General features: G+C 42.3%; 1 protein-coding gene across 2 annotated transcripts in view; it reads right to left on the reverse strand.

Annotated features, from left to right (window-relative positions):
* MICU3 (mitochondrial calcium uptake family member 3) overlaps positions 1-16322 on the reverse strand; it is a 109353-nt gene that overhangs the window by 76569 nt on the left and 16462 nt on the right. For both annotated transcript variants that reach the window (XM_045018660.1, XM_045018661.1), the window contains exons 2-3: positions 7217-7370; positions 1637-1668 (exon numbers count right to left, since the gene is read on the reverse strand). In XM_045018660.1, the coding sequence (XP_044874595.1) occupies positions 1637-1668; positions 7217-7370 (186 nt within the window). The remainder of the gene's footprint in view (positions 1-1636; positions 1669-7216; positions 7371-16322) is intronic.

A 16322-nucleotide genomic window follows, 5' to 3' on the forward strand; every position in this document is an offset into this window, starting at 1 on the left:
ACAGCCAGCCCCTGCCCCCAGCCAGCCCCTGCCCCCAGCCACCCACAGCCAGCCCCTGCCCCCAGCCAGCCCCTGCCCACAGCCACCTGCAGCCACCCCCTGCCCCCAGCCAGCCCCTGCCCACAGCCACCCGCAGCCACCCCCTGCCCACAGCCGCCCTCTGCCCCACCCCCTGCCCACAGCCGCCCTCTGCCCGCAGCCAGCCCCTGCCCACAGCCGCCCTCTGCCCGCAGCCAGCCCTTGCCACAGCCACCCTCTGCCCGCAGCCAGCCTCTGCCTGCAGCCCCTGCCACAGCCACCCCCTGCCTGCAGCCAGCCTCTGCCCACAGCTGCCCGCAGCCACCCCCTGCCCACAGCCACCCGCAGCCCGCCCGTCTGCATCACCTGCCCACAGCCAGCCCGTGTCACTCCCTGCCTCCAGCTAGCCCTGCCCCACGCCCCTATCTGCAGCCAGCCCCACATCCACTGGTGCCCTGCAGTTCCCAGGGCAGTAACCCTGCACACCTGCTTTAATGAGGGGGGGGCAGGGAGCAGCTGGGACCCACACATGTGCACACCCTAGAGTGACCAGACAGCAAGTGTGAAAAATCGGGACGGGGGTGAGGGGTAATAGGAGCCTATATAAGAAAAAGACCCAAAAATTGAGACTGTCCCTGATCACCACCCACACATGTGAAACAGAGCTCATTTCTAGTTCAGCCCCATCTTTTTAAAAAAGAACTTTAGGTAGGGTTAAAATACATCTGTATTTTCCTGGACATGTCAGGCTTTTCGGTTCTTAATCACCTCCTGGGAAAATATGGACGTATGGTAACCCTATTGGTACAAAAAATACATGCTGTCGCACATCCCTTAAATCAGTACTTTTTATAGGGAACCCGTTGTTAAGATTTTGGCAGCTCATCACTGGATTTAGCCCTTAGGAGAAGTAGACTTTGACAAACTCAGCAACCTGGTGATGTCATAAGAGTTCTGTAGGCAGGTGACTCCATTGTAATACATAGTACTTCTAAACCTCATCACTTCCTTTAGGTCAGTGCTTCTCAAAGCCGGTCCACCGCTTGTTCAGGGAAAGCCCCTGGTGGTCTGGGCTGGTTTGTTTACCTGCCCCGTCCGCAGGTTCGGCTGATCGCGGCTCCCACTGGCCGCAGTTTGCCACTCCAGGCCAATGGGGGCCGCAGGAAGGGCGGCCAGCACATCCCTTGGCCCGCGCTGCTTCCCGCTGCCCCCATTGGCCTGAACCACCAGGGGCTTTCCCTGAACAAGCAGCAGACCGGCTTTGAGAAGCAATGCTTTAGGTGACTATGGGATCTCGGACAGTTAGTCTCACTCACTCCTTCCTCGCAGTACATGGTATATGGATTAACATAAAGTCTTACATAGAACGAAACAGGCTCATGCTCTTTTTACATGCTGCTTAATCCAACCTTCCAGAATTCTATTCGTCTACTTATTGGGACAAGTAATTTTTTTTTAAATTGAACACCGTTGTTTTTTCGATCCACCAAAATCCCACCCATAAAAACAAAATTGTCTAATCCTTTCTCCTTTTGGTTGCAAGTTTATAGCATATATTTACTTAACTCATATCTGGAGAAATGTAAGGTTGCAAGATACAGAAGGAACTATTGCTCACCTGTTTTGAAAGGGACCTCCACTTTTTAGCACCTGAAATGAGGGAGAAAAATTAATGGAATGGAATGGAATCAGTTAATGATTTATCCCTTTGGAAGGTACATATGAACCTCTTTCTTTTGATCATATATATGGGTGTCAGGAAGATGGGCTCACCCACACCCCCAGATCACCTTATACTACAATCACAGCTCTGCCAAGCTTCTCCAACTGATACCTCCATCATTCAATATAGCTAACAGCGAATGAGCTGTAGTTGATACAAACTCCACCCAGTGGCTAATGTCAGCTCCAGGAGAGCAAAGATAAGGTTGCACAGACATGTACCTTAACCCCATTTTCTGGTTTTCCAAATTTAGAGTTTTGCTGAACTCAGTGTTCTGGAAGGGCAAGAGATACCACTGGTCAACCTTAACTTTGCACACATGGAGTTTTTTGTCAGAATTGTATAGCAATTAGACACAGCAGCTACAATGGAATTTAATTAATTTAGGAGTAGTACCATTCCTCATATTGAGATTTGAACATGACAACTTGGTTATGTTCATACCTCAGAAAGTCTGTGACAACTCCACCCTCCCCATAAGGTTTGGTATTATCAAGCCAAACATGTAGCAAGCTGGACAGTTCTTCACGTAACTTTGTGTTTAAAATCTTAAATATGGATTACAGCCATCTCTCTACTGTACATCTTTTAAAAAGTCAACTCACTCTGATATAGGCTGATTTGCATTTGTATTAGTTGGGGGGGGGAGCAAGGACAGAAGAGTATTTTGAACAGAAAACATTTGTCAATCATGACACATTAGTTTAGAATGGCAAGCTTGCCATTCTAGACAAGCAAGTGGAATTTTACATTGGGCATGTGAACACACACAAACCCTACAGCTCAGCATTTGGCTGTCTATAAATTTTGTTGAGTCAGATCAGAAGTTAAAAGAGAGCAGAACACAATTCTATTTCTTCCTCTTTCCAAAGTTTTTTTGAAAGTGTAAACATGTATCCAGGTGATAAAAATCATAGAATTACAAGCTTGACTTCTCATAAACAGTTTCAGATAATACACTATGATTTATTTCATAAACCCAAACCTTCACTAGAAATATAGGAATATAATTTTAAAGCTAATTATAGCTTTTGTTTTATACTATCATTTTATTACAACTGTCTAAAGTTAAATGTTTAGTTATGAAAAATATTTCACATTTTTACCATACTACTATTATCCAATGTTCAGTCACTGTTTAATCAAAAAGGAAGTAAACACACTCTTGACTTTTGCAAGGTTTATAAGATTTCCAGGGTAAGTCAGTCACAATAGCTGTATTTATTCTACCAGAAATCTCATCCAAGTCTAGTATTATTAGCTTTTCTATATAGCAAAAGTAAATAGCTACTACTATTACTCTTCAAAGGGCACTTTTGGTTTCTGACAAAACTCAAGGCTCTTCTAGTGTTCATCCACTGAAAGTTTAAGTGTGAGTTCTGCCCTCCTATGTTCTCCATAAGATATATGAACAGCCCTTACAGGCCCAAATCCATAGCAAGTTTAAAGTTTAAAAAATTCAAGACATGATTTTATTTAATATTTAATCTTTGATTCAAAAAGTCATCTTTCCATGTAATTCTATATTCAATAGAACAGGGCAGACAGCTAGCAATCCCTTCATAATGATAACAGTAGGAATAATAATAGTAACACAAATAATTACATTTTCACAGCTATATACAAATTTTAATTAATTAAATGCTCACAACACCTCTGTGAAATATTAGTTCAGTTCACAGAAAAGGAAACAGACCCAGAAACATTACAATAGCTGTGTTCCACATAGCAAATCAGTGGCATATCCAAAGTCCACACAGCAAATGAGGCAGTAAAAGATTAGAACTCAAATGTTCATGGAATCAGAAGCTGGAAACGGGAAAGATCTAATACCAGACAGTCATCTAGTCCTTCCCCACATGGCAATGCTCATTATTGTACATTTGCTAGCCTTTCCCCTCTCTAATTTTAAAATAACTCAAACAGCAGGGCTACCACCTTAATTTCATCCTCTTACATTTAGCCACACACTCTTATGCTATCCCTGTAATAATTAATTACTTTCAGTTCTGAAGTCTCCTAATGCTACTAGTTTTGTAAAGTTAATCAACAAGTCTGACGGCATCTCTAAGGGTTTATAGATTAGCAGGATGTGCAGATTAATACTGTCTCTGGCCTCAGAGATTAACTACATGCATTCAAAGGATTTTGATTCAAATAAGGTTTACTGCATTTGAGCTCAGAAGGGAAAAGCGGCTACTCCACTTCAGATTCTCCTCCCTTGGTGTATGTCAATAGCATATCCTGGGAGAGCTAACACTGGACTTGCAATATCAGCCAGGTGGACTTCTGCAACAGAAATCAGGTAATACTCCCCACTGGCAATAAGATCATGGATCGTGAATGATGTAAGGCTTGATCCTATGCTATCAGAGTCAATGGGACTTTTGCACTGATTTCAATAGTAGGAGGATCAAGCCCTTATTGACTAGAGATCTTATGTTGAGGATGAAATCCTTGTGTTTATCTATTTTGGATCCATGTGTGGTAGCTGGCTGCTTATTGCACCAGATTGGAGGTAGTAGTGTCTGGTGATCTTCTTTCCAAGCTTTGGCTAATGTTCTCTCTATTTCTTTTTCCTTATATGATTTATACTGTGGAGGATGATTATAAGAAGCATGCTTAATTGGCAATGACAGGAATTTAGCAGTGTGTTGGATAACTAGTGTGTCGCCAACCTACTCAACTCTCAGAATTATTGAGTGAAAGTGAACTGCTGGAGAGTTCTGGAGCTGCAACAGCTGTTCAAGATATGATACATGTGCTCAGCACCCAAGTACTGTGTTATTGCTATACTGTGGGAAGCCTCTACTTCAGAGTATCTGAAAGTGGTGTTGCAAGTGGGTGGCTTTATATAAAGTGAGGCATTAATCTGTTTGGAGGATGGTACAGGAGTAGCCACCTGAATCCTGATGTAAAGCTGGTATTTGATATTGTCAGAGATGCCAACCTTGCTCTGAGACTTTTAGGGATTTTAATTAAAAAAATAGGGAGGAATTAGGGAGGTTGCTTGGATCTCTCCCCTCTCCTAACCTCCCCTTGGGGAAATCAGGACGTCTCCCTCCTCCCCTTCCTATCTAGGTCAAGGGGGGAGCCTGGGTCCACTCCTCATTGCACGCCTGACTCCCACTTCCAAACAGGATCAAGGAGAGGATCAACCCTTGGAAAGCTGCCCTTCTATGCCGCCTGGGACTCTTTATTATGTTGACCAGTCCCAGGCCTGGATCTCCTTCCTGGGATGATCCTTGTCCTTTTCTCACTCCTGTCATTTTTCTTCTCTTTTCCTCCACCTTCGCTGCCTCCTCCTGCCCTCCAGCTTCTCCTCCTCTGCAAACTGTGTAGTGAGGGTCTACATGGTGATTGTCAGTGGGGTTGAGGCACTGGATTCACCACCAAAGCCTCTGACTTCATGTTGAGCCCTAACTGCCCTGTGTGGACTCTGCTGGCTCACTCTAGGTACCTAGAGTGTCTTACTGTAGTTGAGCAAGGTCCACACAGAGCAGTTGGAGTGCAACATACAGCCTATGGCTTGGATAGTGAATCCAGCAGCGCCCCAACCCATTCACAATCACTGCAGTTTACTTCCTATCAGACTGTCACTGCATAGTTTGTGCATATGCCAGGATTACTGAAAATCAAGGATGATTGGCATCTCTGCATTGTGAAATGGGCTGCAATTTATTTCCTCTAAGTCAGGAAAAGGTTGGGGAGGGACAAGAAACAAAGAAAATGTTAAATGCTGCTTCCTGGGTCAAAACTTCAAAGTTTTGGAAGTTCAACTGGTGTGATGGTTCTTGGCAATGGATGGGGGTCTCTGGGCTACTCTCTGCTGGGAGGGTGGAGGTATTCCATCAACTTAGTCCTCATTAATGGAAGGACAGTCTATCTTTTTCAAGAGTTGTCATGGTATCTTTTATTGGACCACCTTCTGTTGGTGAGAGAGACATGCTTTCAAACTTACACAAAGATCACCAACCTTGTCTCTCTAATATTCTGGGACCAACCTGGCTAGAACACCACTAACTTCAAGAGTTGTAGCAGTTTTGATATCACTTGATTCAGACAGCTGCAGCCTCTTTTGTGCTGTTGCTGCTAAGAGAAGAGGGAAGGAAACTGTAGTCTGCACAGAGTCTTTCAAGCTCTACTTAAGCTGCATTAACTGGTTTTGCCAGTTCCCTGGTGATGGTTTCAGCACTCTTTGTGCTGTTGATTTTAGAAAGAAGGACTTTGACAACAACTCAAGTCAGTTATCATAAATCACTCCTAAGCAACACAAGGCATTCACTTTTCCCAGGAGTTGTGAATGTTGCCACCAGAGCTCAGCATTCCAAGTTTGAGAGCCAGAAAATCAAGCCAGTTAAGAATGTTCTGTGTTTGTACAGTACCTAGAACCCTGGAGTGCTGGTCCATGATTAGGGATCATAGGCATTACAGTAATACAAATATTGTAATAATAAACAGATAGTAATGTTGTGTCCTACAGTCTGCCTGTGCACTTATCTTATTGGTGTTGAAACTGAGATTTATAACAAACCAACTAAAGATGTGTGTTAAAAAGTGGAAAATAAACTATCAGAGAACTTCTTCTGTGAATTTGTAAATGCAGAAAATTGATTCCCGCAGGGTCTGAGGTTCTTGCTCAGTGTTATTTGCTCTTTGGCCATGAGATGCCTTACACAATCTTGAAAGAGTAAAAAATAAAAACAAAATAGATGACAATTTAAAATGGTGAAAACTGCGATACAAAACTGTCCTAGACAGTGCACAGGAAAAAAGCACTATCTACACTGAAAAGGACAAAAGAGTTCTACAGCAGTACTAGCATATTCAAAAAGAAGCTGGAATTGAAATTGTTAGTACAAATGGACTTCAAATTTTGTATGCCTATTATGCAAGGTGTGACCTATAAGACAATACAAAATGTTTAACTAAAGACTTCTAAGGGATTAAAAAGGAATTACAAAATTGGCTTTAATTTAAGGGCAATCAGTATGAGAAACCCTACAAACCTCCTAGATACCATTAAAATGAATTCTGGAATTCTCCATTCTCCTTTTGGATCCTCAGCAGTTCCTTTTCACATCAAGCAAAACAGAAACAGTAACTTAAAACAAGTTCAAAGATAATTATGGAACTCCTTACCTGAGGAGGTTGTGAAGACTAGGACTATAACAATGTTTAAAAGGGGACTGGATAAATTCATGGGGGCTATTAGCTAGGATGGCTAAGAATGGTGTCCCTAGCCTCTGTTCGTCAGAGGATGGATATGGATGGCAGGAGAGAGATCACTTGATCATTGCCTGTTAGGTTCACTCCCTCTGGGGCACCTGGCATTGGCCACTGTCGGTAGACAGATACTGGGCTAGATGGACCTTTGGTCTGACCCGGTACGGCCGTTCTTATGTTCTTATGTTATGTAACGTGCATCATCAGCATTTAACACAGGAACTTCATTCATACAAAAATCCTACTTACGTTTGGGTGCATCACTTGTAACAGACTGAATGAAGTCATATGGGGTCATATATAATTGGCCTTCAAATTCTAAACTGGCAAATATACGAAACCGTTGCTCTCGAGAAGTTGCATAAAGATCCAGATCTTCAAAGTCTGATCTGCTTTCTGTGATCTTAACAGACAAAAAGAAAGTATGAAGGAAAAGTTGTTCTATTACATTCACCAATGTCTTCAAGACTCACTGTAAAGCAAGTTGTAAATGGAAAAGGTGTAAAGTTAAATGCATGCATAAAAGTTTTGCAGGATTAGGGCCTAAGGTTACCAACCGGGTCCTATTAATTTTATTTTCAACCCCCTGTAAATTTCAACAACAAACGTCCTTTAGACATGAAAACTGGCAAGCTTAGGACAAGTCTACACTTAAAATGCTGCATCCGCGCAGCCTCACTGATGCAACTGCACCATTTTAGTGCTTTAATGAAGACACTCTAAGCAGAGGGGAGAGAGCTCTTCCATTGGTCTAGTTAATCCACCTCCCAGAGAGATGGCAGCTATGTTGATGGGAGAAATTCTTCTGTCTACATAGTGCTCTCTACACAGGGGTTAGATCAGTATAACTATGTCGCTCAGGGGTATAGACCAGACCTTACTCTCAGACAAGAGGAAAACTTTCACTATGTATTTGGAGAGAAAAGTTCAAGGATACCTTTGTTTCAAAAACTCACAAAAGTCTAACTATACTGGAAGATACCTTGGGAATCAAACTTCAGATAATACTTAAAACTTGTTCACAGGATAGTTTGAAAGAAAACATGCAATAGGAAGGGAAGAAAATACTATTTTTTTCGTTACTTCCATGTGTAAAATGCAAGTGTGGACAATTTCATATGCAAGAGGTTCTACAGGTGTAAACTTTCTATGGCTATCCTGGGTTCAATAGCTAGTATTATCAATACTGCTATACTTTGTGAGGAACAAACAGAACTCCTCTAAAGTTAAGAAACTGCTTAAATGGCATAACTTCATATGAAGTTCTGAAGTCTGTAAATGCGTGGAGTACTTGAACTCTTGGGATACTGCCAAAGACCTTTCATCTCATCCTGTGGCAGCAGGTGGACATTCCAACCCCTCAGCGCGCTCTCTCTCTCTCTCTCACACACACATATATGTATTTGTGTTGATTGGCATATTGCTACTATCAAGTGACTCTATAACTAACTAGAGTAAAATCCCAAAGGATATCAATCCTCATGATTCTCTTTTCTATTTTGCACTATTTAATCTGATAATAGAATATTGGTTTTGTGGGACATGCACATGCACCCCTAACTGCCAACTGCTGCTTGTAAACATTCCTTGGCCATGTAGCTAGACACATGATTCTATGGAGGCAATATCAAAAAGGAAAAATTAGTATTTCAACCTGTTCATCACAAATGCAGAGAAAAACAACAGCTTAAAAATGAAGAGCAATGATACAGTTAATTTTTATTAATATTTAAAAATCAGAAAGCAATATCTAAGCAAAAAACAGCTATAATGTCACTCTAACCTTTTATTCATTTCACTGGCATACCTTTTAGTTAGTTTTGCCACCTAAACAATTTTGAAACTATTAAGTCAAAGACAATAATTGGATCTTAAACAGTACTTTTTTTTTTAAACCACCCAAGAAACTAGCCACATAAATTTTGTTTTTAGAGAGGAGTCCAAACACTTCCAACAAAGGGAACAAGCTTAAGAGATGTTTACAGTTAGTGTCCACCAAGAGATAACAGTCTTAAACTACAAATGGAAGGTATTTTTTCAGAAAGCTTCCTAAGGGTGAGGTTTAGATTTCAGTGATTAAAAGGAAAAGGCATGTGGTCACAAATGTAGGGTTGCTTGAGTTCTGATTTCAAACATGTAAACATTTAGTCACCTGAAAAAGTAACACACAAGTAAAACTACAGGGGTGAAATAAAACCAAGCTGCCTCTGACTTGTAGCCCTCCCAATGACTAAATGTTTAAATTGGTGTTGTAGATCAGATGCAGGGCTGGGCTCATAAATGGCTGAGTGTCAACAACTGGTTGAAAATTTCCCTTTGGGGACACATGAGAAGAGTTACCTTGGACTGTAGGTCAGAAATAAAACTAACCAAATAGCCAAAAATAAAATACATAAAAAAAATAAAAATTCAACCTCATTAGGGACAATCTAGATGAAGTTGCTGTGAATTTTTTCAATTTCTACACTTGTAGATATGCTAAACAAGGGTCCTGTACAAGTATCACCACAGATTTATCTTGCAAGACTGTATGCAGTCACTTGTTATGTTGCCTCCTCAGTTCTTAGCAGAAGTTAAAATAATTGGCTATGTAAAGCTATTCTATAACTTGGCAAAACAGGTGAGAAACTTTTTGTGATCTGAAGGAAATAATCCATAATCCATGTTGAGAAGGAGGAAGGAGACACTGTATGCAGACCCCATTTACTGAAGAAAAAACAATAAGTGCATCAAGTATTTGCTTCTGCCAATTGTTAAGAAGTTCTGTGAAAGTGAACTTCTTACTAATCACTTTTTTCTCACCTCCAAGACAACTCACAAATTGCAAAATTAGGAAGCTAATAAATTTCTCAGTATCAGAGACTCTCCTAGACTGAGAGAAAGTCTATAATCCATACAGTAGTATCATGCAATTCAAAATCTTTTTTATTTTTAGAAGTCAGTGTTTCAAGCCAAGATTACAAGGGTTATCAGTCCCCCACTACCCTCCCATGAAGAAAGTAAAGCTTCTTGATCCGCTTTACTGGAGATCCCTGTCTGTGTTTCTAGGGCATATTTAATAGCATTCTGGGGACAAACAAGACCCCTTCTGTGCAGTGCAAACCACACACACAGGGCTCTTCCCAGAAGGCCCAAATATTCTTCTACATTTTAGATTAGCATTTCTATATATTTTAAAATATATCAAACAGTCAAATTTTTATTTAGAAAAATTAGTTTGCTACGTACAAACTAATAGTTTATCAGCTCTGCCACTAAAAATTTTTTTTAAGATCACATATACACTGACACTACAGTCCTGAGAAGTGACTGTAATTGTGGCATTTTGGGGTTCCAAGTTTTAACATTTTCCAATGATTTCCAAATCAAATGTACAAGGATAAGATGTTTTTCTAACTGCCTGCCCTGCAAAGTTACCGTGGGATGAGAATGGAAAGCTGGGTTCTTTCCTTCTTGGACATCCATCAGCAGTAATAAAAGATCCTGTAGGCCAAACTGTGCTCTCAAATTATACACATGCAAACCAGTTGCATTCAGGTTACGCTTTCAGTGAAATTTGTGCAACCCATCCTCTTCAGAGCATTTACACAGATGTAACAGATTATCCCTGCAATCAGAGTTTTAGTTAACAATTCTGTTTATGATACACATGAAAAAAAGAGAATCCAGCTCATTCCCTCTTAGTTTGTACAACTTCTGCAGGGCTAAAGAGAGTGGACAATTATTTTTATCTCTAATATTAGCAGATACAATTCTGAATAAACACAGGAAACAAGCACAAGTACCATTTTTGCCCAGTCACCTTTCACAGTAGGGTTACATTTTAAGAATTTACTAAACAAGTATAACCATAACAGATCACAGTGACTCAAGAGGATCTATGGATAATGGATCACTTAGGAAGTTTTAGCATACTCTTCTATTCAGGTGCAGTACTTGGAGGATATGTTGAGGTTCTGTGCACTTTGGGGCAATTCAGACCATCTCAAGTAGTGTTGCTTATGTTTCCATGGAGACACTTCCAATAGTATTTACTGCATTGTCAGACACATACTTTAACATTTCTTAAGTGCTGAGTGCGACAATAAAAATAAAGTGACACATGGTATGCAAGGAAGTTTTAAGACATGCTTGAATTTAACTCATGTCACTACTTAGCCCTACAAGATCTTTAACGACAATGGTGAAATCTTGTTCCACTGACGTCAATGGGGGGCATGGATCAGAATTCACGTTGCACTCCCTGTCAGTATCCAGCTCGGGCTGAGGAAGCTAATGATCCAACCAGTGGACCAAATTTGGAGATGAATCCTGGTTACACGCCACCTGAGGCACACTGCACATACACTAAGAAGACTGAAGTCAATGGGAGTTTTGCCACTGACTTCAATGGAACTAGGATTTCACTCTATATATGTTGCAATACTTAGACATTTTGTTTTGTGAATTAAGAGCAATACCCATTACTATGAATGTAGTTGCTTTCATTTTTCAGATTAGAACCAAAATACGTTTTACATCTACCTTCAAGCCTATAACGGCAGCCTAATCTACTGTACTGGTATACTGGCTTTCATAGATTCATTTATTATGTATTTGTGTACTATTTATTTATACATATAGTTGGAAACTAGGTAGAATTTTGACTGGGAAAGATTCCAGTCAGACACTTTATATTGAAGGAGAGACAAAATATCTTTAGGAATACATATTGTTTTCCTTATTTAAACAGAGTTCAGTGTTAGAAGAAAGCAATTCTTTCTGCAATTCTTTACCAAGTCACAATACATTTTTCACACTTAATCTCATTCATAAAGCCTCTAAATATTAAGAATGGGTGAACAGGTTTGCTAAAAAAAAAATTCCAGGCCAATCTTCAGGTACAGCCTCAACCCAACCTTTTTAAAAGTTCATTAAAGGGATTCCCTCTCCCAACATTCTTCATTACTTGTATATATTACCCATCCTCCCCAGTCATTAGAAGATCCCATCCCTGACAATTTTAGTTATGCTTAAGGCTACGTTTTAGTCACTTGTATTTTTAGTAAAAGTCATGGACAGGTCACGGGCAGTAAACAAAAATTAATGACCCGTGTATATGACCCGTAGACTTCATAGACTTCTCCTATATACTCCATATTAAATCTTGGGGAGGGGGACAGCCCGGGGGTGCCACGGGTTCTCAGGGGGGGCGGCCCAGCGCGTGCTGGAGGTGGGGCAGGCGGTGGCATGCGGCCCAGGACCCTCACTGGTGCTGGGGCATTGGGGTGCGGGGGGTGCGGCACGCAGCCCGAGACCTGTGCTGGTGCTGTGGGGGCCGGAGGGGTTGGTGGGACTGGCAGGCTCCCTACCCATGCCTCCCCGGAAGCAGCGACATCCCTCAGCTCCTAGGCAGATGCGGAGGTGTGGCCACACAGTTCGTGTGCTGCCTCCTCCCTGGGTGCCGGCTCTGCAGCGCACATTGGTCGGGAACCACGGCCAATGGGAACTGTGGGGGTGGTGCCTGCAGGCGGAGGCAGCACGCAGAGTCCCCTGGCCCTGCCTCCCCCAAGAGCCGAGGGATGACATCACTTCCGGGGAGCCACCCTGAGGTAAGCGCTGCCCAGGGCCCCCTCCCACACCCCAACCCCCAGCCCTGAATGCCCCACCCAAACTCTTGCTGCTGCTGAGGGTGGGGGAAGCGGGGGAAGCGGTGGCCCGAGACTGCCCCAGCAGCGCCCGGTGTGGGTGGCCGCCCACGGGCCGCCCAAGCAGCCGTTGGGCCAGCTGCACCGGCCACTGCAGAAGTCACAGAGGTCACGGAATCCATAACTTTCATGACCTCCGTGACAAACTTGCAGCCTTAATTATGCTACAACAGGGGTCAGCAACCTTTCAGAAGCGGAGTGCTGAGTTTTCATTTATTCACTCTAATTTAAGGTTTTGCGTGCCAGTAATACATTTTAACGTTTTTAGAAGGTCTCTTTCTATAAGTATATAATATATAACTAAACTATTGTTGTATGTAAAGTAAATAAGGTTTCTAGAATGTTTAAGAAGCTTCATTTAAAATTAAATTAAAATGCAGAGCTCCCCCACCCCCGACTGGTGGCCAGAACCCAGAAAGTGCGAGTGCCACTGAAAATCAGCTCACATGCTGCCTTCGGCACCCGTGCCATAGGTTGCCTACCCCTGTGCTACAACTTGCTCCTTGTCTATTTAACTCATGCAAACTCTGGTGCACCTTTGACCGCATAAGTCTCAGAGTTGGGGAAGTTTTACTGAAGCAGCATGAGTACCAAAACAGATGGATCATTCAGGAAGATTCAAAAAGCCAGGCAAATTCTAAAGGAAAGTACAGTGGTGTTGACAAAGTAGGGGTGTAAGAGTCAAAAAGACTCCAATTTCTATTTGAAGTTTTTAAAGCTTATCCAAACTAAATCTCTTAGTAATTATCGGCAATCTTCAAAAACTTTCATGAAAGCATATCTCTGACAAATAAAAGAAAAAAAGATTTTTCAGACTTCTGTTTACTAATCCTCTTGGCAATCTTGTCTACTACTTACAATGATCTTATATCATGTTATAGTTCTGTGCCTTTTAAAAACTGGACGTGGCCATTTCCCTTAAGTGCACTGTCACAAATCTCTGAGTAGCAGTATTTTCTCAATTTTATGAATAGCAGGTTAGTTCTGGTTTACCTCATCTGCTGACCTATTTTGCTTAATAGGATTTACCAAAAACCAGACAAAATCTACAACACTTTTCCTTTCAGCCTCAAAATTAACCTTTCTATTCACAAACAAGAATATTTTTTTAAACAAAGTATTACGGTTGAAAGTATGTTTTAAGGGAGTCTCATTGACACCCAAACTAACAGTATAAAACCCCCAAACGTTAGAAATCTGGAACTGAACAGTTAAGGGATTCAGCCAATTGCTAGCTGTCATGTAAACTTTCATCACTCACCATCACGGCATGACTTCCATGGTCAACCCAGTCATAGCTTTTTAATGTTGGGGTTTTGGTCCCCTTATCTTTTATTTTTAAAAATAGTATATACATTTAATACTTTTTTTGCAATGTTAGTTTGCCACTGTAACATATTTTCAAACAACTCTTTTTAATAAAGTTACCTGTTTCTGAATATCCCTGGGGTTTTTATTTAGGGTGTGCAGTGGGGCGGCTGCCCCACTCCTGAGGAACAGGGGATTAAAACAGCCCTGGAGAGGGCTACAGCTGGAAAAAGCAGGGCTGATTGGGGAAAGCAGCCTCAGCTGGGGGCCACGCCCCAATCAGGCCAAGGCTGGGTTAATGAGGGCCCAGCTGGCCCTTATAAGAGGGCTGGGGCCTGAAGCCAGAGATAGAGTCTCACTTTAGTGGTAGAGAGGGAAGGGCCTGGCTGCCTGGAAGCTGAGAAGGTATCAAGACTGCAGCAGGGCTTGGGGAAGGCTAGAGGAGCTGGAGATCTCTGGCCTAGAAACCCCCCAGACTGCAGGCCTTGTTAAAGGCCAAAGAAGGTACTGGGGTTGCAGAGGGCGGCCAGAGGCAGCAGGTCCAAAACCCCGCACTTGCCGGTGATGAGTGGCATATATACTGCAGTCTACCCCAGTGAATGGGGCTAGATCGAGACTGGCAGTAGCCATAGTCTGAGGTGAGGTGGGGATAGAAGGTGGGAGTTCCCTGGGGAGAGGAGACCCAGATCTGCGAGGGTACTGCCAGGAGGCACCGGGGTCCAAGAGGGACTTGGGCCCAGTGTAAGTGAGACACCAGCCTGCTGAGGGTGCTCTGGAGCTGGAAATGCTAATTCCCTGGATGACCAGCAGGAGGCGCTGCAGGGGTGAGTCCCACACTGTTACAGGGTGTTATTTCTTGTGGGTTTTTTTGTTGGTTTTTTCCCCAAAAGAGTGACAAATGTAAACACCTTTGGTGTATAAGGTCAGCAGGAGGGAAGTCCTTCTTTGACAGACCTTACAAAGCAAGACTCTTTTGGAGACTTCAGCAATTCCATAGGAGATAGATTAGTGTGGTGAAAGGGGAAGTGGGTAGGAAATAGAAAAGTGGATGGTGGAGGGAAAGGTTTTTATCCACATTCAAAGCTTTAAAGTATTTAAAGCTTTATATCCAGAAAGTTAAGCATTTTAAAGTTTCATATGAATAAAATTGCTTTTCCTGATCCCCCTACACTCCATCTGACAATCTGATCTCTTGTCATATTAACATCCATGTCTTGCCAGTACTTTTTCTCCTTACCAGTGCACTCACTCCTCCCATACAAACCTCTATTTTAAAACCTGAGAGCCTGGCCACTCTCCATATATCACCACCATCCCAATCCTCAACCTCCAGTTCATGTCCCTCCAAGTTTCACCCCCAAACTCCCATACCATCACTCTCCAGCTTGGCACAGGAGCAGCACAAGGTCAGTTTATACTGATAAAGTTAATTTTAAACATTGTTCTGTATATACATGAAAACAGATCTACAGAGAACAGTCATAGCCAAAGGTAACAGGAAAGAAGCATCCTGGCCCTTGGCACACAGACCTCTGAGCTTTTTCCCTTCTGGCCCAATTTGCAAGGTGTCAGGATGCCTCGTTCTGGCTTTCTTCTACCTAGTCCAGAAACAAAGCCAAAGCTTTGTTTTTCTTCGCAGCTAAAGCTAAGCAACAGCCCTTAATTTAAAATCTCTTGCAATAAGTACAGATTAATGGTCAGTTCCTCCTTGCTGCCCTGCACTGGGCCCTGGTTTATTGAACCTGTTTCCTGTTTGGGAACAAATGGAGAGGTAGAAAAAGCAACCGTATGTGTACCTCCTCTTTGTATCCTTGCTCTAATGAGTTCCCAGGTATGCCCTCCCCAAACTACCTAAGAGAAGGTTATAGAATCATAGAAATGTAGGGCTGGAGACTTTGTTCTCTGCTATTTGTTGGTGCTGAACTGAAGAAAAAGGGATCCTGATGCATATGCTGGGGGACTGTCTAACAGTCAGGCAACTGTGGAAAGAGACAGACACAATAATTAAAATAACGCTAGGCTTCAGCAATCAAACCTCAGCTGAAAACTATATCATAGCTTACATATGTACTAAACTGATTCTTGAGGGCCACAAAGATTGTCAAGCCCATGATTTTACAAAAATGGAAGAGTAGGCTTATTCCCAGACTAGAGCAGTGGTATTCAGATGTGTCTGAGTTGTAGCAAAGGAAGAGTAACTCATCCATGCAGAGCACAAGTAAATAAATGGGAAGAAATCTGGACAATGTTTCTTTATTCAAATGTATCAAGATTGCTGAGATAGCGCAAACAATGCCTGACATCTCCACTTTTTCCCTCTCTTGTGCCCCTGCTTTCCCTTTTTACCTATCTGTGAATGC

Source organism: Mauremys mutica, chromosome 5 (genome assembly GCF_020497125.1).
Source record: "Mauremys mutica isolate MM-2020 ecotype Southern chromosome 5, ASM2049712v1, whole genome shotgun sequence".
NCBI classification, from domain to species: domain Eukaryota; kingdom Metazoa; phylum Chordata; order Testudines; family Geoemydidae; genus Mauremys; species Mauremys mutica.